The following is a 26,417-nucleotide window of genomic DNA, read 5'->3' as shown; positions in this document are numbered from 1 at the left end:
TTTACTGAACGGTTTTGGGAAAACTGGCTAGCCATATGCAGAAAACTGAAACTGGACCCCTTCCTTACACCTTATACAAAAATTAACTCAAGGTAGATTAAAGACTTAAACATAAGACCTAAAACCATAAAAACCCTAGATGAAAACCTAGGCAATACCATTCAGGACATAAGCATGGGCAAAGACTTCATGACTAAAACACCAAAAACAATGGCAACAAAAGCCAAAATTGACAAATGGGATCTAATTAAACTAAAGAGCTTCTGCACAGCAAAAGAAACTACCATCGGAGTGAACAGGAAACCTACAGAATGGGAGAAAAATTTTTGCAATCTATCCATCTGACAAAGGGCTAATATCCAGAATCTGCACAGAACGTAAACAAATTTACAGGAAAAAAACAACCCCATCAAAAAGTGGGTGAAGGATATGAACAGACACTTCTCAAAAGAAGACATTTATGCAGCCAACAAATATATGAGAAAAAGCTCATCATCACTAGTCATTAGAGAAGTGCGAATCAAAACCACAATCATTTCATGCCAGTTAGAAGGGCAATCATTAAAAAGTCAAGAAACAACAGATGCTGGAGAGAATGTGGAGAAATAGGAACGCTGAATTAGTTCAACCATTGTGGAAGACAGTGTGGTGATTCCTCAAGAATCTAGAACAAGAAATACCATTTGACCCAGCAATCCCATTACTGGGTATATACCCAAAGGATTATAAATTATTCTACTTTAAAGACACATGCACATGTATGTTTATTGAAGCACTGTTCACAATAGCAAAGACTTGGAACCAACCCAAATGCCCATCAATGACAGACTGGATAAAGAAAATGTGGCACATATACACCATGGAATACTATGCAGTATGAGTTCACGTCCTTTGCAGGGACATGGATGAAGGTGGAAACCATGAGTCTCAGCAAACTATCACAAGAACAGAAAACCAAACACCACATGTTCCTACTCATAAGCAGCAGTTGAACAATGAGAACACATGGACACAGGGAGGGGAACATCACACGCCGGAGCCTGTTGCGGGTGGGGGGCTAGGGGAGGGATAGCATTATAAGAAATACCTAATGTAGATGATGGCACGTGTATACCTATGTAACAAACCTGCACATTCTGCACTTCTGTTCTGTATCCCAGAACTTAAAGTATAACAAAAAAAGAAGATATACATCAACAACAATTTTATTGAAGCAATTTTAAGCAATACATTTTTCATTTCCCTTTTCATTCCTCTTTCATTCAAGTTCCTAGGTATGTGTGAAATAATCACGTTAATATTTATAGTGCCACATTTTAAATCACAGTAGCACTCTGACAAATCTGCCTGCCCAATGGACAGAATGGGAGTTAACCAACCATCAACCATCATCAACCACAAATATGTATTTATTTATACCTTGTTTTCAGGATTCCGTTAGACCCTAGAGTTGTATTTATATTATACCTTTAAAATCAGCTTCTAAATGGGTTTCATCTCATAGTCCACCACAGCTTTTTTTCCACATTTTTTGCCTTTGCTTCAATGACACTAACCTATCCTTCTTCTAGTTCTATGTCTACCTTTTAACCTCATGCTGTTCTTCCTCATTCCATCTTTAATCTTCTCCTCCTTCTTCTGTTCCAAGTATCTCTCTTTTAGGCACTCACTAGGCAAGCTCAATTACTCTCCTTGTTGACTCATCACCTCTAGATGAGTGATTTCTAAGTTTATTGCTCTCTCCTAACTTTGAAGCCCATATTTTTAACAGTTCCACTTGGTGTCCTGCCAATACTTTAACATCTCTAAAATCAAACTCATCCTACCACATAAACCTGCTCCTCTCTAATCTCACCCATTCATAGATTAAAACAACAAATATCTATTGAGTGATAGTTTACATATGTCATGGTGCTAAGCTCAGATCCTATCCAAAAGCAGCTTAGAGTCTAGAACAGTCAGTAAGCCTAGTATCTTTGTTCAATACCTTTATTATAGCACCTATTTTTGTTGTGGCAGGCTAAACAAGATAAGTAAAAGATAATAGTAGAAAATAAGACAAATAAGACTGGAATGGATTATTGAGATCAGAATATCGAACTTATTCTTCCTCAAGAAGTGAATTCTTGTTTTAATTATAGGCTTAATTCTATCAACTTAATTCTGTATAAAATGGGGAGCTCCAAGAAGTTTTTGAGCAGGAGAATCTCTACATTCCATTTTCAGAGGTCGAATCTGGCTAGAATGCATAAAATTAATTTAAATGGAGAAGTATTAGAAAATAGGTCATACAGATCTATGAAAGAGATTATCTTAATCTGAACACATATAGTGAGAGATTCAAACTCAAGGCTTTTCACAGCCTGGCTTTGACTAGCCTATAGAATTTTGTCTCAGAATACAATACTTTTAGGCTTGTCAGGTTTCAGCACACTGGACACTAACCATCACTGAATACATGCCCCATCCTGCCCAAACTGTTTTTCAAGACCTAGCTCAAAAACTTTTGGGAAATAATTTTCTGATTTCCCTCAGCCAAAATAAGCTGTTCCCACAGCATTTTATTTGTAATTTACTGATGCCACTTAATCATTCTCCTGCCAAGCTGTAAACTCCTTGCAGTAAAGGATTATGCATTATTTACTCTGGTTTTCCTCAAACTTGGCACACTTCCTGACATATATGAAACATCTTATTTAATGTTGGGTTATATTGGCACAGTGGAAAGTGCACTGGCTTTTGGAATTAGACTTAAGGACTGAATCACTCACTAGCTACATTACTTTAAGCAAGTATTTAACTTTTCTTAAGCTTAATTACCTATAAAATTACCTACTTCTTGCAAATTATTGTGAAACTTTGAAGTCAATTCTAAAAATCACCTATAAAAAGCCCCTAGCAAAGTATACGGTACATGGTGGGTATTTAATAAATGGTAACTGTAATTATGGCCCTAGGAATTTTTTTTTTTAGTCTCAAGTGAAACAGCAGATTTTTCGTACACAGCATAATCTTCAAACCCTTTATTTCCTCTTCAGGTTTAACTATGCTCAATTATGACTATCACTGGTTGAGAGAATGTACTCGACAAACATCTGTGACTGCCTACTACATGCTAAATGTTGGGAAAATTTTTAAAAAATGGAAAGTTCTCAGTGACAGGGCCTCCTCTCCTTGTCTGTACTACCCAAGAAAGAACACTGCTGAGTTTCTGGGTCTCATATAAGATACCATTCTGGTACTATATAATTTCATCCTTCCTATATTAATTCAGAAACATTTATTAGCTATTCTGTAGCAGGCATTGTGCCAGAAACAAAATGGAGATGAAACAGTCCCAATCCTGAAGAAGGTATTTCATTGTTTCACTCGTGATAGTGTATCTTTGTTTTTACAACACAAGAAAGAGGAGCATTACTGAGTTTCTGTGGCATATATGCATTCTATTACACTGTATAATTTCATCCTTACCTATAGCCTTCTGTATATGAAACCGAGTAAAATCTGATAAAATGTTCCAGTCTTTAGTATTTCCTATGTTACTTTTTGGTTTGTGATCTTCTTTCATAGTAACTTGAAGATTTACCATCCAGATGCCAACAATTCTGGTGAAGAAATAAAAGACATGTTGCTAGCTCATTAAAGTTTTATGGACTTTCACCAACTAGTAAAATTAAAATTATATAGTAACTACTATTCTTATTGATAGTCCTTTCTTATTTCAGAATTCTTTTAGCAGTCTAAAGTACCTATTCAGCCATCTTATTTGTTTTGGTAATATAGCTAAGAGTTCTAAATAACCATTTGTCAAATCCATTAGAGGTGAACTGTAGTCGAAACTGCAAAACTCTGTAACTTAAATGTAATTTCATTGTAATTAATAGAACCTAAGCAGAATCATGGAGTTAGTAATGAAAATATTTTAATTCTAGCAAAAAGCAATCAACCACTTCCTAAAACAATGCTTTTTTTTTTTCCTCTTGGGTTTACTCTCCTTCTCCTCTATTTATAATTTATTCTTACCACAGAACTAATAGATTAAGATGTTCTTTGTTTGGTTATACTTATAAAATATGACCCTGACATCTCTTTTTCTATTATATTACTTATACTCCTAATATATTGCTTATTATTATGCTATTTTTCTGCTTCCAAAATAAGGGAGAATTTTAATCTATGACTGCATAAATTTAAAAACTACCTTCCACTGGTCACAGTTCTGTGAATGGTTCAGTGATGATCTGAAATCTGGGTAAGTAATATTGGTACACAGGCAGTCAAACTAGAGCAATTGCTGAATTCAAAAGCTAATGGCTAAGCATTGTTTCACAGACTGCTCTCAGTTCTGAAACACTAGATATGTATTATCCATATCACTTAACTATTTATTTATTTAGATCGAGTCTTGCTCTGTCACCTAGGCTGGAGTGCAGTGGTGCCATCTCAGCTCGCTGAAACCTCTGCCTCGTGGGTTCAAGCGATTCTCCTGCCTCAGCACCTCAGTAGCTGGGATTACAGGCATGGGCCACCCCAGGCTAATTTTTCTATTTTTAGTAGAGACGTGGTTTCACCATGTTGGTCAGGCTGGTCTCGAACTCCTGACCTCGTGATCCACCCGCCTCAGCCTCCCAAAATGCTGGGATTACAGGCCTGAGCCACCGCCCCCCGCCTAGTTTTTGCTTAAAAAAAAAAAAAAAAAATCACGTTTGTATTCAAGGTGAGAAAGCTTCAGAATTACTAAGGACAAGGATTCTGACAGAAAGTTAAGTTCAGACCTGGTTACAGATTCAGACACCTTGATAAAGTAGGAGATAGTCTCCAGTATCTTAACAATAAATACTTTTAAATGCAAGGCTTTATGAGTAGAGGAGTGATCACTTGAATCTAGAGAGGGCGAGAAATGGGGAGGGATTGCTAACAGGCATTGGGGTTCCTTTTGGAGTGGTGAAACGTCTTGGAATCAGAGGTGACAGCTGCACACGATTGTGACTGTACTAAGTGCCACTGGACTGTACACTTTAAGATGGTTTTTATGTGTGAATTTCATCTCAATAATTACTTTTTAAAAAGGGGCGGGCTTATGTAGCAGGGATGGACTTTGCTTGGTGAAGGCCCCTACCGTACGGTGCCCAGACATCCGCAGCGAGGTCAGTGAGGAGCACTCCCACCTCTCACACAAAGCCATGTGAAAACTTAACAGATTTCCCTCAGCTGAATCCCCGTTTTCAATAACCGCCAATTAGCCAACATTTAACAACATACTGAACTCATTTCTGTATGGGAAAATAGCGAAATATTCATCAAAACCTTTAGAAAGCAGCATCACCGGCCACTTAGAAATCCCCTGCGCGCAATGGAGAACACCAGGGTGGAAATGGTAGAAGCCATTTTTTGTTAAGGTTTTTGTCCTGGGTGGAGGGTATTCCTGAGGATTCAGTCAGCCTGAAACATTACATTTAAACACAGGAGCCTAGTTACGATGATACATTTGCCAGTAGGGCAGCATCGCACGGTGAAAGGCAAAAAGCCCTCTAAGCCACCTCCTGTGGCGACGAAGCTCTCAGTCAACGCTCACCGCCATACTCATCCGCTGGAACGCTCCCTCCACCAGCCAAAGGCGGGGCCTCTGAGGGCACTCCCGCCACACAGCGCGAATTGAGCCTCCGGGCTTCCTGGGAATTGTAGTTTTAGTCACCGACACATTTTTGTTATTCGGGCCAGTATGCCGTGAATCAGAAAACTACAATTCCCAAAGTGCCCCGGGGCGGCGAGGGGCCGCAACGGTGACGACTGTCGCAGAGAAGGCCCGGAGGGGCTCTGCGTTCTGGAGTGGCGCTGCTTGGGCCGGTGGTGGATTGCAGGCTGCTGGTGTTGCGGCTGGGCAGAGCGGCTAGAGGGTTCGGCATTTTTCGTCGGGATCCCTGCAAGGATGAGTGCTGCCAGAGAGTCTCACCCGCATGGGGTGAAGCGTTCGGCCTCCCCAGATGACGATGTAAATAACAATGGCGGAGTGGCAGAGGGTTGAGGCCTACTAAAGGCTGGAGTAGGCCAGGAAGGGTGGTTGGAGGAGGTCGCGCCTGAGGTGGCCTGCAGCGGGAGAGCCCAGGGGAGAAACCAGAAGAATGAGTGGGAAATGTCTCCCTTAATCTTTATGAGGGTCAGAAGGTTTGAAGAGGCCCACACGCTGGGAGCCGAAGACCTGCGTAGGAAAGGGGATTGAGGAAGGAAATTCTGAGAGGGTCGAGGAGTGAAAGAGCTTAGTCAAGGGATTTCTTACGTGCGTTTTGGGGGGCCGATGAGGGTGCTTTCTCGGGCCTTTCTACTCACGATAGAGACGGCAAGACTCTCCCTGTTTTGGATTCTAAATGTTCCTGTGACAATGTCGAAATGTTCGTGCACATTTGGACAGATTTTCCTGCCTGGATGATTTTTGCAATGTGCCGTTGATAGTTAACTTTAGCTGCACTAGTAAGGGTAAACCGAGAACAGTATTGAGCCGAAAATTGTGCCACGGGTGTAATTTGGTACTGGCTTTGGTGGTGAGGTCTAAGACGTTGAGACCTAGAAGCCCATTTTGATGTCGGATATTAATACCTCGTTCTTCTTACCTCGTCTCCCCATCAAATGCCGTTCGCTTCTCCAGCCCCCCACCTCATAGGTTTTAATAGCAAACGGTTTATCCCTTAAAGTAACCTATTAAATATTTACTGCAGTGCCGGGTGTTGGGAATTCGGAGAGAAATATGATGCTTATTTTAGGCCTTTTTGTATATTTGCCCTAGCTCGTAGCGCAGTGTCATGGAAACAGTAGGTAACCAGTAAACGTAAAACTAGGTCCTTCATACAATGGATAAATGTCTTGGCAACGTTGATGGGGAAATTGTTGGAGAGGGAGCGGAGAGGTCATCTTTAAGGATGCTGAAGGGATATCTCAGTTTTTTTCGGTTTTGTTTAAAGTACTGTAAATTTCTGAATACATAGAGCTTTAAATTTTTCTATTTCAGTGCTTTTCATAAAATTTTAAAAGCCTACTGAATACTACTTTGTAGCAAATGAGATGGTGTTAAGACCTGCCCCTCTGAGTGGGAGGTGGGGCGAGGACCAGAATAGTAAGGGTCTTTAAAGGAATCGACTTCAGCTCTGCAGAAAGATTAGCTATCAGTAAAGATGTGGAGATGAATGGGCATCTAGAGAAGTTTATTCTTGCTCTCTGTTGTTTCTGCTACTGGCTTTTAGATCTTGTTAATATGGTAATTCAGGTTTTGTCAGGAATTGATTCACGTTTTTCAGTAACCTGGCTCACTTAAAAAGCTGTTAACATTGTTTTCCTCCTGATCTTTAAATGTGACTTGATTGCTAGGATGTCAGACACCTGTTTGGAAGTATCTTTTAGCTTGACAGAAATCTCCAGGTGATACGAAATTTCACAAAGTTAAAGGGATTAAGTCATTAAGTTTACAGCTTCGGAAGAGATCAGTTTAAACTAGACGACCTTTAAGACCTTTCCCAATCATGTAAGCGTATCTTTAAGTACCTGGGTTTTGTTTTTGTTTTGAGACAGGTGAGACAGCGTCTCTCTCTGTCGCCCAGGGTGGAGTGCAGCGGCACAATCAGTGCTCTCTGCAGCCTCCACCTCCCTGGCTCAAGTGATCCTCCTGCTTCAACACCCTCTCCCCACATGACCACCACAGTAGCTGGGACTACAGGTGTGCGCCACTACACCCAACTAATTTTTTGTATTTTTAGTAGAGACCGGGTTTTGCCACGTTGCCCAGGCTGGTCTCCAACTACTAGACGCGAGCAATCTGCCCACCTCGGCCTCCCAAAGTGCTGGGATTACAGGTGTGAGCCACCTCGCCCAGCCAGTACTTAAAAAAAATTTTTTTTAACCTTAAGTAATACATTCATTAAAATACCTCCAAGCTGTTGTAAGAAAAAAAAAAAAACTAGCAGGCTGGGTGCAGTGGCTCACACCTGTAATCCCAGCACTTTGGGAGAGGCCGAGGCGGGCAGATCACGAGGTCAGGAGATCAAGACCATCTGGCTAACACAGTGAAATCCCGTCTCTATTTAAAAAATTAGCCGGGCATGGTAGCGGGCACCTGTAGCCCCAGCTACTAGGGAGGCTGAGGCCAGAGAATGATGTGAACCTGGGAGGCGGAGCTTGCAGTGAGCCGAGATCAAGCCACTGCACTCCATCCTGGGCGATAGAGCAAGATTCCGTCTCAAAAAAAAAAAATCTAGCTGTAACATATAGTTGGGAAACAGTTTCTAATGAGCATTCACGGTATGTAAGAGATCATTGACGTTTTCTTTTTTTTTTTTTTTTTCTTTTTTTGAGATGGAGTCTCACTCTGTTGCCCAGGCAGGAGTGCAGTGGCGCGATCTGGGCTCACTGCAAGCTCCGCCTCCTGGGTTCAGGCCATTCTCCTGCCTCAGCCTCCCGAGTAGCTGGGACTACAGGCGCCCGCCACCTCGCCCGGCTAGTTTTTTGTATTTTTTTTTAGTAGAGACGGGGTTTCACCGTGTTAGCCAGAATGGTCTCGATCTCCTGACCTCGTGATCCGCCCATCTGGGCCTCCCAAAGTGCTGGGATTACAGGCTTGAGCCACCGCGCCCGGCCTGAAGTTTTCTTATGCCCATTGACCTCACATCTAATTGGAGTAACAAAACATTTTTTTAATATTAAAAGTAGATAATAAATCACAGAATACAACTCTAGAAAAATGCTGACAATGTAGGAGTAAATTCTAAGAGTCACCAGGGTATGTATTGAGGAGGTAAATTGATTGCAGTTCTGTAGGAAAGCGTATTAAAGATGAAGACAACTTAAAAGTAGTTTCAGTGGCTTGGAGTGGAGAAATGAAAGCTATCTTATAGGAAGTGGGAAGAGTGGTGAGTAACTGCTAAGGAACCTCTCTTAAAATGTATAGTGCACCCACGTGCTTTTCAGAAAGCAGCATTTGGACAAGCTACTCACTGTTGCACTTTAACGCAGGGGTCTCCAACCCCTGGGCCACAGAACCAGGCTGCACAGCAGGATGTGAGCTGTGGGCCAGCCAGCAAAGCTTCATCTGTATTTCCAGCCACTCCCCATGGCTTGCATTACCACCTGAGCTCTGCCTCCTGTTGGCATTTGATTCTCATAGGAGCATGAACCCTGGTGTGAACTGCACATGCCAGTGATCTAGGTTGCACACTTCTTATGAGAATCTAATGCCAGATGATCTGTCACTGTCTCCCGTTACCCCCAGGTGGGACTGTCTAGTTTTAGGAAAACAAGCTCAAAGCTTCCACTGAGTCTACATTATGGTGAGTTGTATAATTATTTCATTATAGATTACAATGTAGTAATAATAGAAATAAAGTGCCCAATAAATGTAATGTACTTGAATCATCCTGAAATTATCACATCCTCTCAGTGGAAAAATTGTCTTCCATGAAACCAGTTCCTGATGCCAGTCCGGTCCCAGAGTGCTGCTTTGAAAAGAAGAACTGGCAGGACTTAATGTTATTTCCTTAAAACATTGGGATTAGAAGTTGTAGATGACAGGGTTATTTATATAAACACTGAAGATGTTTTACTCTTTTAATAGAAGCAGAATCAAGAAAGTTGGTTTTTACACAATTTTTTTAACTTAATGCTGTACATTTGTATAACTGAGTTCATAGACCACTTTCATCTGTCTCATTTGATCATGGACAGTATGATGTGGAAAAAAAACAGGATGGTCAGAGGATCAAAGCAAGTCACTTAGCCTCTCTGTGCCTCAGTGTCTTAAGACAGTCTTTTAAAAAGGCATCTCTTTATAGATGAGTTAAAATTAAGTTAAATGTCAGATCCTGGCTTATAGAGCCAGTGATTTAGTGAGAGTCAGAACTGAAGCTTCACCATTACTTTAACTATATTGAGCCAGAAATAGTTAAGAACTAAATGGCCTATAAAAATATATGAGGGGGTCAGGTGGAAAGAAGTAGAGATTTGGAACTTAGGGAACCAAAATTAGAAGAGCATATAAGCCCTTCCACTAATGAGAATTTAGAAGCGCAAATGGGTCCAGGTTGGTACAAATGCTTTAACTCTCATATGCTCAGGGGAAATAGTGTTTTTTTTAATATTCTTTTAGTCTTTTACAAACAATTTTTAGAAATAAGAATAAAGGGAGATAGTGCAAAACAACTTTATTAGGAATTTTAATGTGAATTTAACAATAGCAAACCAAAATTTATATTCTTTGTTTTCCTGATTTTGATGTACATATAGTCATCCTTCAGTATGCTAAATGTAGGGGATTGGTTCCAGGACCCACCCACCTCCTTGGCAAATCTTGCATACTCAAGTCCCGCAGCCACCCCGTGGAACCTGAGAATAGGAAAAATCAGCCTTCCATATACTTGGGATGAATCTGCATTTGGTTGAAAAAAATCCACTTATAAGGGACCCTCGAAGTTCAAACCCGTCTCGCATTTGCATCATCAAAATACAATACTTGAAGAATTTTTGAAACCTTCTATTGCTTACAATTTTGTGTTGAAAAAGGATTTGTCATCCTTGCTCCATAATTGCAAAACATTTTTATTTTTAGATTATAAATTTAATTAGAATGATAAATTCAGTGAATATTTTTATTTCATTTTCCTTCCAGTCACCTTGTATACATATCTGCCTTCACCCTTTGTCCATTTGCAACCAAGTCAAGTAAATTTTGATGCATAAACATTGTAAAAGATGAAATAAAACAGTCACACCTGCTTTTAGAAAATAGAATAACCCTGGTTCTTACTGTAAAATATTGTCCTTCCTGCTGATGGCTCTCCCAGTGAGAGTACATTTCTTGTTTTTCTTTTTTTTCTTTTTCTTGTCGATTCTTGGGTGGGAGAAAAGCCTTCTAGTATTTCCTCATCCAAAAACTCATAGTCTGAGATTTTTGCAGTTAATTTTATCATCATTAGTCTAGAATATGACTGCCTGTCATTTTGCATTCACCTTCTTCATCTAATAGTAGTTAATGCCTTCTGTCAGTTTTTTCTCCTTGCCATTATGAATGGAAAATGAAAAATTGTGAATTCCCATCTGTGTTCAATGAAAGCTAAAAGTAGACAACAGGTATGATGTCTTGAAAGACGACGAAATACTTTGGACAATACAGTGAGAAAGCTATCTTAAAAATTATTTTAGTTATTTTTAGCACAGTTGGGAATAATGAATTGTAAATAATGAACTGTTAAAAAACAACAGTTTTCACATTTGTTTCAAAATGTAGGGAAAAATATGCTCACTAGGATTCCATCGTATTTCTTAGATTTATAAGAGTTCAGTGGACTGACTCATTTGATAATTGCAATAGAATGAGTTTTAGTCTGTTCTTTTAAAAAATACGTTTTCTCTTTGTTCTTTGGAAGACTTTTAAGAAAGAATAAAAGTAATGACATCTCAATCCTAACAAATAACTAGAACTGCTCTAAAAGGAAACTGAAAAATTAAAATTTTCTCTCTTAAGTTAAAAGTTAGCTCACTGATAAAGCCAGAATTTTTAACTTCAACTAACAACTGTGGCTGCCGTCTAAGTTCAGAGTACTAGGTGCTCTAGGACCCTGCAAGGCAGTGGGTCTCAAAGTGTGGTCCCCAGATAAATAGCATCAGCAATCACTTAAGAATTTGATGCCGGGCGCGGTGGCTCAAGCCTGTAATCCCAGCACTTTGGGAGGCCGAGATGGGCGGATCACGAGGTCAGGAGATCGAGACCATCCTGGCTAACACGGTGAAACCCCGTCTCTACTAAAAAATCCAAAAAAAAATTAGCCGGGCGAGGTGGTGGGCGCCTGTAGTCCCAGCTACTTGGGAGGCTGAGGAGGCAGGAGAATGGTGTAAACCCGGGAGGCGGAGCTTGCAGTGAGCTGAGATCCGGCCACTGCAGTCCAGCCTGGGAGACAGAGCGAGACTCCGTCTCAAAAAAAAAAAAAAAAAGAATCTGTTGAAATTCAAATCCTAGAGCTCCACCTGCTGAATCTCTGGGGCTGTAGCCCTGCAGTCTGTTTTAACAAGCCCTCTAGGTGACTCTGATACAGGCAAACTTCTGAGACTCAGCTCTGACTGCAGAAGAACTAAAGGATTCTGCTGTGAGGTAATAGAAAAGGAGTAAATTTGAATGTGATGAATATGCTTAACTTCCTAAACAAGAAAAACGAACCCTGTTTATAGTTACAACTGACAGGGAAAAAAAAACTTAGGAGTTACAGGTAGACTTTAGATTTTGTAACACTTATTTTTATGCAAAAAAATAAAATAAATAACCAATTTCTTTTCCAGCTGGGATCTAGCAATTGGGAGGCAGCAGACTTGGGTAATGAAGAGAGAAAACAAAAGTTCTTGAGACTTATGGGTGCAGGAAAGGTAAGCATCAGATGGTGTGCATTTTTACCTTTTCTGTGAAAATATTGCCATTTTTGTGTATGCTAAGTAAGAAGGACTGAATATAGTTGGATTCCATTTTCCTGTTCTTTGTGATTTATTTTGGCTTTGGGAAATACGTCTGCTCTAACCAAGCACATAAAATTTATATTATTTTTGAGCCATTCTAGGATTCTCTGTCCATAAAGTTTGAAGACTGCACAGAGAAAAATTTGGCTCAAGGAGGCCGTATAGGAGAAAAAACATGTCAAAGTTTATGATTTGCCATGTGTTGGCCCAATGGTTTGATAGAAGATATTTCTTCTGGGTAGGTTATCTTGTGGGAACCTCTGGCCAAAGTGAAAAGCCTGTCATATTTTATAGCTCCCACCAGCCTTTGAAGTAGTAACTACAGGAATATCCTTTATCAAAAACCTAATTTTAAGACTACACTTTCAGAGATTATTTCTATAGTTTGTTACTAAATGGAGAAGTCTCTCTGAATGTGTAGAACACCAAGGACCGGGGGTGGGGGCGGGGGGAACCTTAATTTTAAAAGTGTTCAAGATACTTTGAAATGCCTGTCAGTTTGGTTAACGTTAATAGAAGGTACAGTTGACCCTTGAGCAATGTGGGGGTTAGGGGTGCTGGTTCTGCAGGCAGTCAAAAGTTTGCATATAACTTTCAACTTCCCAAAAACTTAACTACTAATAGCCTACTGTTGACTGGAAGTCTTACTGATAACATAATTACCAGTTAACACATATTTTGGGTGTTATTATATCCTGTATTCTTACAATAAAGAAAAGGAAATGTTATCAAGAAAATTATAAGGAAGAGAAAATAATTGACTCTTAATTAATTGGAAGTGGATCATCATAAAGGTCTTCATCCTCATAGTCTTCATGTTGAGTGGGCTGAAAAGGAGAGATTGTCTTACTGTCTGGGAGTGGCACAGGCAGAAGTAAATTCAAGTGTAAGTGGATCCACACAGGTTAATCCTGTGTTCAGGGGTCAACTGTATAAAACAAGTGCCGGGAAAATATCTCTTGTAAAAACCTTTCTTTATCCTAGCAGTTTATACAGGGATCTCTAGATACTTATCTTTTTAATCAAGTAAATTTATTTTCCTAACATTGTCCCAATAGTCTTCCTAAAAACTAAATTGAAAAAGAAATAGGAAAGCTTTTTTTCTCTTTTTTTAAGCACCTTAAAATGAAATTCTGCTGTTTGTTTTGTTATACACATGGGAATACATTCATTCATTTTCCCAACAATTATAGACTACTTACTACTGTGCTGGATCCTGGGTGGTCACATAGATCAATAATACATGTTTGGAGCTATTATGTAATGGAGGAAACCAGATAATAACAATACGGAATTGTAATTGCTGTGAGAAAGCCATGCAGATAGTGCTGTGGAATCACAGAGGGCAGCTAACTCTGGTTTTGCAGTGCAAGAAAGCTTCCCCAAAATAGAATTGATCTGAATCTCAAAGGATGAGAAGGAGTTAGCCAGACTACAACAGTGGGTTTGGGGATAGGAAGAGGTCATGTAAAACACTGAGACCTATTTAAATAAAGCATTTGTATAATATCTCATTACTCCAGATTTCCCAATTTGTAATTTGTCATAGAAAATAGTCTGCAATTTCTCTCGTTTCATGCAAATATACTAAGTCCTAAATTAACATCCCTTATGGTTCTTGGAAACTAACTTTTAACAAACTGACAATAAAGTTGTCTCACTGTAACACTGATAAGGAGGAAAATTGTTTTCATTATAGGTTGTTTCAACTAAAGTCAGTTAAAATTGAAGTTTCTAAGAACCTATCATTGAAAATTAAGTGAGGACTTAAAAGATTTGTTAAGCATATGTAAGGTAAGTGTTAGTTTAGGGGCCATATTCAACTTAGTAGAATGAAAATTATTCAAGTACTTAGGAAGAACATCCTAATATAAAATATATGGAAGTTGACTAACTAGTAAATAGATTGTTGAGTATAGATTAAATTCTTTTTTTTTTTCTTTTTTTTTTTTTTTGAGACAGTCTCACTGCACCCTCTGCCTCCCGAGTTCAAGCAATTCTCTGCTTCAGCCTCCCGAGTAGCTGGGATTACAGGTGCCTGCCACCATGCCCGGCTAATTTTTGTATTTTTAGTAGAGACAAGGTTTCACCATTTGAAGTCCTGACCTTGTGATACACCCTCCTCGGCCTCCCAAAGTGCTGGAATTACAGGCATGAGCCACTGCACCTGGCCCATAGATTAAATTCTTTGTGACGCCAAGATTGTAGCTTTAATCTTCATGTGGACTGTTTAGATTTATTCCATTTTGTGGCCACAAAGTATATTTGTAATCCTAGCCAGCTATCATGAATATTGGTCACAGGAAGAACCAGCTAAGAGCATATGAATAGATCAGTGCAATACTGTCATCATCCTGGAATAACTTGATGCTGTTATATTAAAATCTTGTTAATGGCTGTCAGTTTTGCAACCTAAACAAGTAACACACTGAATTATTGATTTGCTTATGTGTTAATGGCACATAAAGCAATGAGCATTAACGCTTGAAGTTTTCCAGTAATATCATTTTTGTGTATGGAGACTGTACCTGCTATTTTTTCACAATAGGAAGGTTTGTTACTATATCTTCACAGATGATTGGTTAAGATTGCTTTCCAAAGTTACATTTATTCTCACCTTCACACGGTGTTTTAATGAGCACTTATGAAACTAAATATGAACCATAAAGAGTGGATAGAACTGATTAAATTGAGAGTAATTATGCAGTTTAATCAGTTGGTAATATTGAATCAGATGTATTTTTATGTTTAGAGTACAGGATTGTTTTAAATTGTTATTTTTGACAAGTTGAGATTAGTAGTTTATTGTCAAATAGTAAAGAGATAGCTAATGATTGTGATATACTGTAATAAGATCTATCACTTTATATGATACATGATAAGTTTTAATTATTTCATTTTTGTCTAGCTAAATCTCATTTGCTTTCTCTCCATGAGATATACTTGAGGCAGCAGAAAGAGCAGGTGGGAAGTTAAAGCAAGTCATTTAACTGGCCTTTAGGAAAGGAAATGTTTAGATTGACCCAATTTTCTAGTTATCTATTCATCTTATTTAAAATTCCAACCTGCTCTACTCCTTACTCAGGTCTGTTTTGTTTTAATCACACTTAGTACCTTCTAACGTAGTATAAATAGCGATTATGTTTGCCTGTCTCCCTTCCCCATTCCTACCCTTGCTAGAATGTGAGATCCTTAAAGGCAGAGATTCTAATTTAATTTTTTGTCTTCACTGTGTCCCAGAAGCCTAGAATAGTTTTCAGCACATAGTAGATACCCAGTAAGGTTAAATTAGGGTCTCAAATGCTAATACATTTTCAACCTTCTTATAGAAAGAACATACTGGTCGTCTTGTTATAGGAGATCACAAATCAACATCTCACTTCCGAACAGGTAAGAAAGTAAAATGTAATTAAAACAGAAGTGCTAAATTCAGAATATGAAGTGTGTGTTCATGTTTCAGGATATTCTACTTTGGCATGTAATTGTGTAAATTATTAAAATATTAGAATTGGGGTGCAGTGGCTTATGCCTGTAATCCCAGTTATTTGGGAGGTTAAAGTGGGAGGATCACTTAAGCCCAGGAGTTTGAGGCTGCAATGAAGCCATGATCGCACCACTGCATTCCAGCCTGGGCTACAGAGCAAGACCTCATCTCTTAAATTCAAAAAAAAAAAAAAAAAAGAGAGAGAAAAAAATGCTTGGCACTGTGGCTTATGCCTGTAATCCTAGCATGTTGGGAGGCTGAGGTGGGCCGATCACTTGAGGCAAATCACCAGCCTAGTCAACATGGCAAAACCCTGTCTCTACTAAAAAATACAAAAATTAGCCAGGTGTGGTGGCTCACACCTGTAATCCCAGCTGCTTGGGAAGCTGAGGCACGATAATTGCCTGAACCTGAGAGGCGGCGGTTGCAGTGAGCCAAGATCACACTATTGCAGTTCAGCCTGAGTGACAGAGTGCAACTCTGTCTCAAAAAAAAAAAAAAAAAAAAAAATTGGAAGTACATGATAGGTAAACATGTTACATATATAAAGTATCAGTTTTCATGTACTTTGATTTTTAAAAGATGAGAGTATATGTCATTATGATATTCTAACCAAGAAACTAACCTTTTTCTGTCCCCATTTTTACTGATTCAGAACATATATTTTAATTGTAGTGAGGTTTTATGCCTCATCTTGTTAACTCTGGTATGTACAGAATTTTTGTTCTTTGTATATTAGCATATAATGTCATAGTTGGCATATTCTGGTTTTGTGTATTCACTAAGTTTTGTTTTAAAATCTTTGAAGAATATAAACTAGTTGCAGAGCCTGAAGAAATAAGCTTTAAAAATAATTTTAGGGAAGAACATTTTTAAATAAAAACTGAAAATGAATTTGGGTATTTGGTGTGCTGAAAAGTGAAATTTTTGCCTATTTAAAACTGACCCTAATCTTGGACATTATTAATAAAAGACACATATTAATAAGACACAGTGACCTAGATTATGTTCAACAAAACTTTAAGTTATTTAAATTATGCTAACATAGCATACGTTTTAAGTTATATTTAAATTATGCTAACATAGCATACGTAGCACATTTTAGAAATTAATTGATCTCTTATTTTCTAGTGTTAATTACTTCAAATTGATTTGTATTGCTGCATAAGGCAAAAAACAATTCCTGTACTTTGCAGAATGGAAAAATATTTCAACTGCCACATTTACTCTTTTAAATCTGAGAGCTTTAACGCAGAGCTCCCAACCCCCAGTACCCATCCCTCGCCTGTTAGGAACTGGACCACATAGCAGGAGGTGAGCAGCAGGCAAGACAGAGAAGCTTTATCTGTATTTACAGCTGCTCCCGATGGCTTGTATGGCCACCTGAGATCCGCCTCCTATCAGATCACTGGCAGCATTGAATTATCATAGGATCTTGAACCTATTGCGAACTGTGCAAGCCAGGGATCTAGGTTGTGCCTCCTTATGAGAATCTAATGCCTCATGATCTGAAGTGGAACTGAGGTGGTGATGTGGAGTGACTTCAAAAACAGATTAACATTAGCAGAGAGGCTTGACTGCACAGAGACCTTAATAAATCAACTGCTTGCAAACTCATATCAAAACTCTATCAGTGAGTGGCAAGTGACAAGCTGCATCTAGTGGTAGGCTCTAAGTCAGAATCTGACATTTATTTGGTCTGCATGTGGCCTGCCCATTGTTTTATTTACCACTTCCCTCCGTGCCTCTTTCCTGCACTGTGCATTTGTCTCAGTCACAATTTTGGTAAGCCCACAAGCTAACCCTAGCCAAAATGAGTAAAAAAACAAACGTCCTTGGAGAGCTTCTTTGAAAAGGAAGAAAGACCCAATGATGAGACACCAGAAGACTCTAATACTGCCAAGAGAAAACTGCATTTAAAACAAAATACCAAGAGTCCTACGTAAATTACAGGTTCATTGCAACAGCTGATTCACATTCTCCAAACCTGCTTTGTCTAATATATGATGACCAGCTATCCAGATAAGCCATGAAACCTTTAAAAGTGCTTCACTACATGGAGACCGAGCACCATGCATTAAAAGACAAGCCTTTGGCGTTTTTCAAAAGAAAAAATCGTGAATGCAAAGAACAGAATTATTGAAGGCCACCACTTCATCAAATGTGTCTGCAGTGAGAGCATCATTCTTAGTGGCTAATCACATGGCTAAAGCTAAGAAGCCCTTTACTACTGGTGAAGAGTTGATCCTGCCTGCTGCTAAGGATGTCTGTTGTGAACTCTTAGGAGAGGCTGCAGTTCAAAAGGTGGCACATGTTCCTCTTCTGGCTAGCACCATAACTAGATGAATTCATGAAATAGAGGATATTGAGGCACAATTGTTAGAGAAGATTAATGAGCCACTGTGGTACGCAATCCAGGTTAATGAGTCTACCAGTGTTGACAACAAAGCAACAATGCTTGTTTTTGTGTGATACATTTTTCAGGAGGATGTGCATGAGGATATGTTATGTGCACTTTTGCTTTCAACCAACACCACAGCTGCAGAACTATTCAAGTCTTATAAATAATTACATATCAGGAAAACTGAATTTGGAATTTTGTATCGATATATGCAGGGATGGAGCAGCTGCCATGACTGGACGGCTTTCTGGTTTCACTACTCAGGTCAAAGAGCTTGCTTCTGAATGTGAGTCTGTGTACTGTGTCATCCATAGAGATGCTGACTAGTTGAAAAATGTCACCTGAACTTAACATTTTGCAGGATGTGATTAAAATTTTCAACCACATTAAAGTACATGCCTTTAATTCACATCTGTTCGTGTAGCTCTGTGAGAAGATGGACACAGAGCACACATGTCTCTTATACACACAACAGAGATGGCTTCCTAAAGGTAGATCACTGGCCAGAGTTTTTCAGTTATAATAGCCGCTCCAGAGATTTTTTTTTTTTTAGAAAAAGTCACCACTGGCAGCACATTTTGTTGACACAGAATGGATCGTAAAACCTGCTTACTTGGCCAGGCGTGGTGGGTCACATCTGTAATTACAGCACTTTTGGGAGGCCAAAGCAGGCAGATCACTTGAGGCCAGGAGTTTGAGACCAGTCTGGCCAACAGGGAGAAACCCCATCTTTACTAAAAAATACAAAAATTAGCTAGGCGTGGTGGCACATCCCTATAATCCCAGCTACTCGGGAGGTTGAGGCACGAGAATCACTTGAGCCTGAAAGCCAGAGGTTGCAATGAGCCGAGATCGAGATCATGCCGCTGCACTCCAGCCTGGGCAAGAGAGTGAGACTCTGTCTCAAAAAAAAAAAAAAAAAAAAAAAAAACCTTGCTTACTTGTGTGACATATTCAATCTGTCACCTCAGGGGAGAACAAAACTGTGTTCAAGTTGGCAGATAAAGTGGCTGCATTCGAAGCCAAACTGGTATTATGGGGGCCACAAGTGAACATTGAGATTTCTTGACATGTTTCAAACATTAGCAGAGATTTTAAAAGAGACTGAGCCAGGACCTTTTTTCTCCCACCTGGCACATGATCACCTATCTCAGCCTTCAAAGAGTTTGAGTATTGTTTTCCAACCACGAAAGAGCCTCAAACTGGGAAGGAATGGATTCACAACCCATTTGTGAATAAGCCAGGTGAATTGACTTTGTTCATGCTAGAAGAGGATCAGCTGCTTAAGATCACAAATGACAGTGCCCTTAAAAGTATGTTTGAGACAACTTCACATCTCCATACATTCTGGATTAAAGACAAAGTGGAATACTCTGAGATTGCCACGAAAGCACTGGAAAGCCTGCTTCTATTTCCAACCTCCTGTCTTTGTGAAACAGGGTTTTCTGTAGTGACAGCAGCCAAACAAGATTACAGAGTAGACTGGACATAAGCAACACCCTTAGGGTGTCACTGTCTCCCATCACCCCCAGATGGGACCCGTCTAGTTGTAGGGAAAACAAGCTCAGGGCTCCCACTGCCTCTGCATTACGGTGAGTTGTACAATTATTTCAGTATATATTATGATGTGATAATAAAGTATACAATAAATGTAATACACTTGAATCATCTTGAAACCACCACCACCCCCACTCCCCATCCATGGAAAAATTGTTTTCAACAAAACTGGTCCCTGGTGCCAAACAGGTTGGCAACTGCTGCTTTAAAGTTTAAGTTGTTCTGATAAACTTGATATGCAAAGGAAGGCATAAAGGAGAGTCAGTACATGACCATTTTATTTAGCCATTTGCTGAACAGAAGTGCGTAGCTTTTTTCAGTGTTTTTGTTCAAAGATAGATAATTCTGTTTGTTAGAGAGTTTTTATTAGGTGACTAGGAAAAAAACTTTCAGGAGAACATCTACTTATTATAAGTAAGCTAAAACATTTAATACCCAAAGTGTTTAGTAATAAATATTTATGCTATCTCAACATCAGTCATTTTATTGTCTATTAGGTAACCACCTATGGCATAAATTCTCAAAATTCATAGTAAAATTAGTCACAATTAGATAAATCAGCCCTGAGTATAATGGCATCTGTATTATGGGTTTTTGTGTAAATTATTAATTTGACTGAAACATAACTAAAGTATCCTGGACATGCAGGAGAAGAAGACAAGAAAATTAATGAAGAACTGGAATCTCAATATCAGCAAAGTATGGACAGTAAATTATCAGGAAGATACCGGCGACATTGTGGACTTGGCTTCAGTGAGGTAGTAATTAACTTATTTTCATTGGGAAGATTAGTTTTCAATTTGGTACCACTTACTGCTATTAGATTACCCTAGCAATCAAGAATCCCATGTAGAAAGCTCTCTGTATGTAATTATCTTAAAAATAATTGTATATGCCCTACTAGTCTCTGTAGGTATTCAGAAGAGATGTTCCTAAGGATTTTGTGTGGGGTTTTTTTGTTTGTTTGTTTTTAGATGGAGTCTCATTCTGTCACCAGGCTGGAGTGCAGTGGTGTGATGTCTGCCACCTCCCGGGTTCAAGTGATTCTCCTGCCTCAGCCTCCTGAGTAGCTGGGATTACAGGCGCCTGCCATCATGCCCAGCCAATTTTTGTATTTTTGTAGTGATGGGGTTTCACCCTGTAACCAGGTTGGCCTCAAACTCCTGACCTCAGGTGAGCCCACCCTTGGCCTCCCAAAGTGCTGGCATTACAGGCGTGAGCCACCACACCTGGCCTTTGTTTTGTTTTGTTTTGTTTTGTTTTGTTTTGTTTTGAGACAGAGTCTCACTCTGTTGCCCCTAGGCTGGAGTGCAGTGGCGCAATCTCAGCTCACTGCAACTTCCACCTCCTGGGTTCAGGCAATTCTCCTGCCTCAGCTTCCCGAGTAGCTGAATTACAGGCACACGATGCCACACCCAGCTAATTTTTTGTATTTTAGTAGAGATAGGGTTTCACCATGTTGCCCAGGCTGGCCTTGAACTCCTGAGCTCAGGCAATCTGCCCGCCTCAGTCTCCCAAAGTGCTAGGATTACAGGCTTGAGCCACCGTGCCCAGCCTCACCTGGCCTGTTTCTAAGGATTTAAAAGTGTGTTTTCTAAAAATGAAAATGCTATTTAATCATCAGAGCACCTTTCCCCCTTTTTTGAGACAGGTTCTCACTCTGTCACCCAGGCTGGAGTACAGTGGCACAGTCTCACTGCCACTTTAGCCTCCCGAGGACCTGGGATATAGGCCTGCACCACCACGCCTAGCTAATTTTTGTATTTTTTGTGAAGATGGACTTTTGCTATGTTGCCCAGGCTGGTCTCAAACTCCTGGGTTCAAGTGATTTTTCCGCCTCCCAAAGTGTGGAACTACAGGCGTGAACCACCACGCCTGGCCAGGGCACATTTTTAATAGGCATGAACAACATGCTCACAAGTTAAGTAAAATATTTCATGTAAGTTTAAAATAATGATTTAAGAGAGCTTTGTTTTTCAGTTGTTTCCTAAGTGATCTCTTTTTATATTACGAATTTATGTGTGACTACTGTTTACTCCAAAGTAATACAATATGCAAAACAATTTGATTTCCACATAAAGGTCAGTGGTTAACATGCCTTATCAATTTAAAAGATTGTTTCTTTCGGGAAAATATAATACCGTGGTTTTCAAACTAGGAGAGGGGAGATAGGTATGTGGTCTTCAGAGCACCTCCCCTCTTGTTTTCTTTTGTCTTTTAAGAAACGGAGTCTTGCTCTGTCACACAGGCTGGAATGCGGTGGCATGATCATAGCTCACTACAGCCTTGAACTCCTAGGCTCAAGCAATCCTCACACATCAGCCTCCGGAGTAGCTAGAACTACAGGCCCACACCACCATGCCTGGCTAATTTTTCTTTTTTGTTTTTTTAAGTTTTTTTTTTTTTTTTTTTTTTTTTTTAAAGAGACAGGGTCTCAATATGTTGCCCAGGCTGGTCTCAAATTTGTGGCTTCAAGCAATCCCCCTGCCTCTCAGCCTCTTGAGTAGCTGGAATCTCAGTCACAGATATGAGCCACTGGGCCTAGCCAGACAGAGCTCTTTCTTAAAATTCCACTCAAGTCTTAAAGCTGTTGTTCTAATGGCTACAAAGTACAGTGTTTCTAAGACTGACAGAACTTACGGTCTTTCTCAGATTTTGTATGGGCTAATGTTTATTTTTAAAAGAGCCTGTTGATTGATGTTTTAGGTAGAAGATCATGATGGAGAAGGTGACGTAGCTGGAGATGATGATGACGACGATGATGATTCACCTGATCCTGAAAGTCCAGATGATTCTGAAAGCGATTCAGAGTCAGAGAAAGAAGAATCTGCTGAAGAACTCCAAGCTCCTGAGCACCCTGATGAAGTGGAGGATCCCAAAAACAAAAAAGATGCAAAAAGCAATTATAAAATGATGTTTGTTAAATCCAGTGGTTCATAACTCCCAAACACTTAGTCTTTGTATTAAAAGTAAGCCTTATTGTTATAATGCACAGTGGAGGACTGCTTATAGAGCACAGACCTTTGTATTATAATTTTTAAAAAGGTCCTTTTAAATAATTACAAGGAGTGTTTGCTTTCAAATGCCATGGGTTACACTTTTATGGGCATGACTATAACCATTTTTGTAAAGAGTAAGAGTTGTATAAAATAAGAAATAAATACAGTACTCAACTTACTTTCATATTAGCATCATCAGCCCTCTAATTCACCGTATGGGGGAAACGCTTTTTGTTTGTGATAGCTATTTTATCATTTCCTTCATATTTTTCTCTTATAAAAATGTATTTGATACTGTGATATGTTCATGAAAAGTATTCTTTAATTATTCTTTGTTATAGTAGAGCTGTTCATCATGGAAATTTCTGCTGCCAGTCACAATCTAAATTAATTTTGGCAAAAGATTGGGTACTTAGTTTCCTGTTACTGAGTTAGCTCTACTCTTTTGGACCAAAGCAACATGAGAGCAAGTACTTTTCACACTTGTTAAGATGGGAGTTACAACTGTCATACATTTGGAATATTATGATCCCAAGTAGTCTTTTTATAATTTGGATTATATCGTATGTTAGATTTTTGATAAGATTTGGCCAATTTTTACAGAAGAAATGATTTCTCTGATCATTTAGTTCTATCTATTTAGAAATATGTAAAACTGGATTTTTTTTTTTTTAAGTAACATGTGACCAAAGTTAATTTTGTCCCAAAGGTCTAAATAAAGAGCAGTTTCCCATATTTGGCTGTGATACCTTTATCCTCATTATCTACAAATGAGGAGCAGACTTACTGATAAGCTGAAACAAGAAATTCTCTTCATTTTATCCCAGTGCTATTTTATTGATTAATTACTAAAAAGTATTACTTTCTAATTTTATTGCTGTTTCTGCTGGTGTAAGATTAGAATCATCTTACTGCTATTAGGTGGTTGATTTGCACAGCTGATTAACACAAATTGCATTATGAGCTAGTAAATGGATCTTTGGATAATTGGGTCCAAATTCTTAATGTTTATAAGTAACAAGTTCAAAGGCTTTAATCCCACCTGTTTGTGAGCCGAACTGTTGTACATCTAGATACTTAAAGGATGTATTTGGAGTGAGTGTTGGAATTTTTTTTTTTTTTTTTTTTTTTTGAGACAGTGTCTCACTCTGTCACCCAGGTTGGAGTGCAGTGGCATGATATCAGCTAACTGCAATCTCCGCCTCCTGGGTTCAAGCGATTCTCCTGCCTCAGCCTCCTGAGTAGCTAGGACTACAGGCATGTGCCACTATGCCTGGCTAATTTTTTGTATTTTTAGTAGAGATGGGGTTTCATGGTGTTAGTCAGGATGGTCTCAATCTTGTGACCTTGTGATCCACCCGCCTCAGCCTCCCAAAGTGCTGGGATTACAGGTGTGAGCCACTGTGCCCAGCCTTGGAGTGTTGGAATTTGTAAAAATTATTCTTATGTCACTTTGAAATTTAGAATGTGTTGCCAGGTGCGGTGTCTCATGCCTATAATCCCAGCACTTTGGGAGGCCGAGGCAGGTGGATAACCTGAGGTCAGGAGACCAGACCGACCAACATGGAGAAATCCCATCTCTACTAAAAATACAAAATTAGCTGGGCGTGGTGTTGCAAGCCTGTAATCCCAGCTACTCCGGAGGCTGAGGCAAGAGAATTACTTGAACCCTGGAAGCAGAGGTTGCAGTGAGCCAAGATCGCACCATTGCACTCCAGCCTGGGCAACAAGAACAAAACTCCATCTCAAAAAAAAAAAAAAAAAATCAAATAAAATAATTTAGAATGCGTTAGAGAAATTTAGCAAGTAGCAAGTAAAACAGGTGATTTCTGGTTGGTAGACTATATCTTACAGTATATTTCATGTTTCGGACCCCAAAGTTGTTGCCTTGTTGTTTTTTTTTTTTAATTTCTCACATTTTTCAAAAATAGATGCTATCCTCTATAGTAAAATATTGAATCACTTGATGGTAGACAATACATATGACATTTAACAAATACTTAGTTTGAAAAAGTTGGGCTTTATTCAACAATTTTAGTTTGCCCTCTGATTTTCCAAATGTCTGTGGGATTGCTTATAACTAAGAGAATGAAGATTGATTTTTACTTAAGAATGTGATAGAGATGAGTTTTATGGTTTTTAAAAGTATTTTCATCAGTTCATTATTTAAATGTTGGGTTGTTGATATGGTCTTGTTTCTGATAAGTAAATAGGAGCACCTTGTTTTAAAATAACTATACACTATAAGACTTTCTGCATCTCCTTACAGAGAAATCCAGATTTCAATTAATTCATGTATTGGGTGTTAAAAAAAAATCAGGGTTAGAGTAAATTTAGGTAGGTTGGTCCATGTGGCCTGGTTTCCTAGCATCTATTAAACATAATGCTATCTTTTAAGCATGAACATGTGGGTTTTTAAAATCAAACTGGAACAAAATTAGAAGACAACTGATGTCATGCTGTCTTGGTATCCATACTAAAAAAGTATCAGGAAAATAGATTATTTTTGTGCCATGAAACACTATTCAGTGGAAAGTTTAATGGCATCTGTTCCATATCATTCATAATTTAATACCTGAAATGCACTTTTAAATGTTTGCCTTATATCAAAGTGTTTACTTGTACCCATAACCTAACAGTCTATTGAAAAGAATGTTTTTGGATACAGATTGCAATGTTGTTTGTATTCATAGGCAAAAGTCCTCTTCTCTAGTATAATTTTTTAAATCTGAGAGAATTGAAGGTACAGAAAAAAAGTCTGGAGTGCCTGAACCATAGTTTGAGAGCACAAAGGTCACATTCTTTGAGTAAATTTGGGGGAAAGAAATTTCAGCTACCTGGTTAGCTTCAGTGACTACTTACACACAGGGCTTTGGTTCCATTACTTGTTTCCAACACAACCACATCCTATATACTTGCAATATCCAAAACATCTTCTAAAATCACTCAATAAAAAAATTCCCTTCTAACCAACTCCTCCTTTATACCTGCTCTATGTTAGGGCGTAGTCTGTTTCCACCTCCTTTGTAAGTCCTATCTCGGCTTCCTGATCTATCAATTCAGTATCATGATTGTTAACCCAAACGACTTCCTGGAAAATTCCCAGCCCTGGATGTATCCAGGCCCTCCTACCCTCGCCAGTTATCTCTGGAGAAAGATCACCAAATGTATAAATCCATATTAGTAAAAATTGGTTTTAACTGACCTCAGCACTGCCCATTACCCTTATTCTCTCTAGTCAGCTCTCCATTCTTACTATGTAAAACTACTCTGACACTTGTTACCCTCTTTTTTTCCTTCACTCTTAACATGTCCTTGCCTTCTCTCTTACATAAAAGTAGAAACCTTCAGGCACAAATTCCCTGAACTTCACTTACTAAATCCACAGCCATGGACAAGTGTTCTGTGCTCTAGGTTGTGACATCCCAACTCCACCACAGGGCTAAACTCGGTGACCTTGAGCATAGGTTGATCTCTCTGGGTCTCCTTTCTGGGT

General features: G+C 39.1%; 1 protein-coding gene across 1 annotated transcript; it reads left to right on the top strand.

Moving 5' to 3' along the window:
• Positions 1 to 5,757: 5,757 nt before the first annotated feature.
• C13H11orf58 (chromosome 13 C11orf58 homolog) lies at positions 5,758 to 25,890 on the top strand. The gene is made up of 5 exons (XM_023230897.2): positions 5,758 to 5,992; positions 12,310 to 12,393; positions 15,810 to 15,870; positions 20,571 to 20,680; positions 22,629 to 25,890. Exons 1-5 carry the CDS (start codon positions 5,930 to 5,932, stop codon positions 22,860 to 22,862), a joined length of 552 nt encoding a protein of 183 aa, XP_023086665.1. The 5' UTR covers positions 5,758 to 5,929; the 3' UTR covers positions 22,863 to 25,890.
• Positions 25,891 to 26,417: the final 527 nt, after the last annotated feature.

The sequence above is a fragment of the Piliocolobus tephrosceles genome, chromosome 13 (genome assembly GCF_002776525.5).
Source record: "Piliocolobus tephrosceles isolate RC106 chromosome 13, ASM277652v3, whole genome shotgun sequence".
Taxonomy (NCBI): Eukaryota; Metazoa; Chordata; class Mammalia; order Primates; family Cercopithecidae; genus Piliocolobus; species Piliocolobus tephrosceles.
This window is presented reverse-complemented; position numbering and strand designations above follow the sequence as displayed.

What these genes read in the sequence shown, in the direction of transcription:
- C13H11orf58 (XM_023230897.2), top strand. Translation starts at nt 5,930, where the DNA reads ATGAGTGCTGCCAGAGAGTCTCACCCGCATGGGGTGAAGCGTTCGGCC. An exon ending in CGGCCTCCCCAGATGACGAT is followed by an intron (nt 5,993 to 12,309) that starts GTAAATAACAAT and finishes TTTCTTTTCCAG; the next exon opens with CTGGGATCTAGCAATTGGGA. An exon ending in GTGGACTTGGCTTCAGTGAG is followed by an intron (nt 20,681 to 22,628) that starts GTAGTAATTAAC and finishes TTGATGTTTTAG; the next exon opens with GTAGAAGATCATGATGGAGA.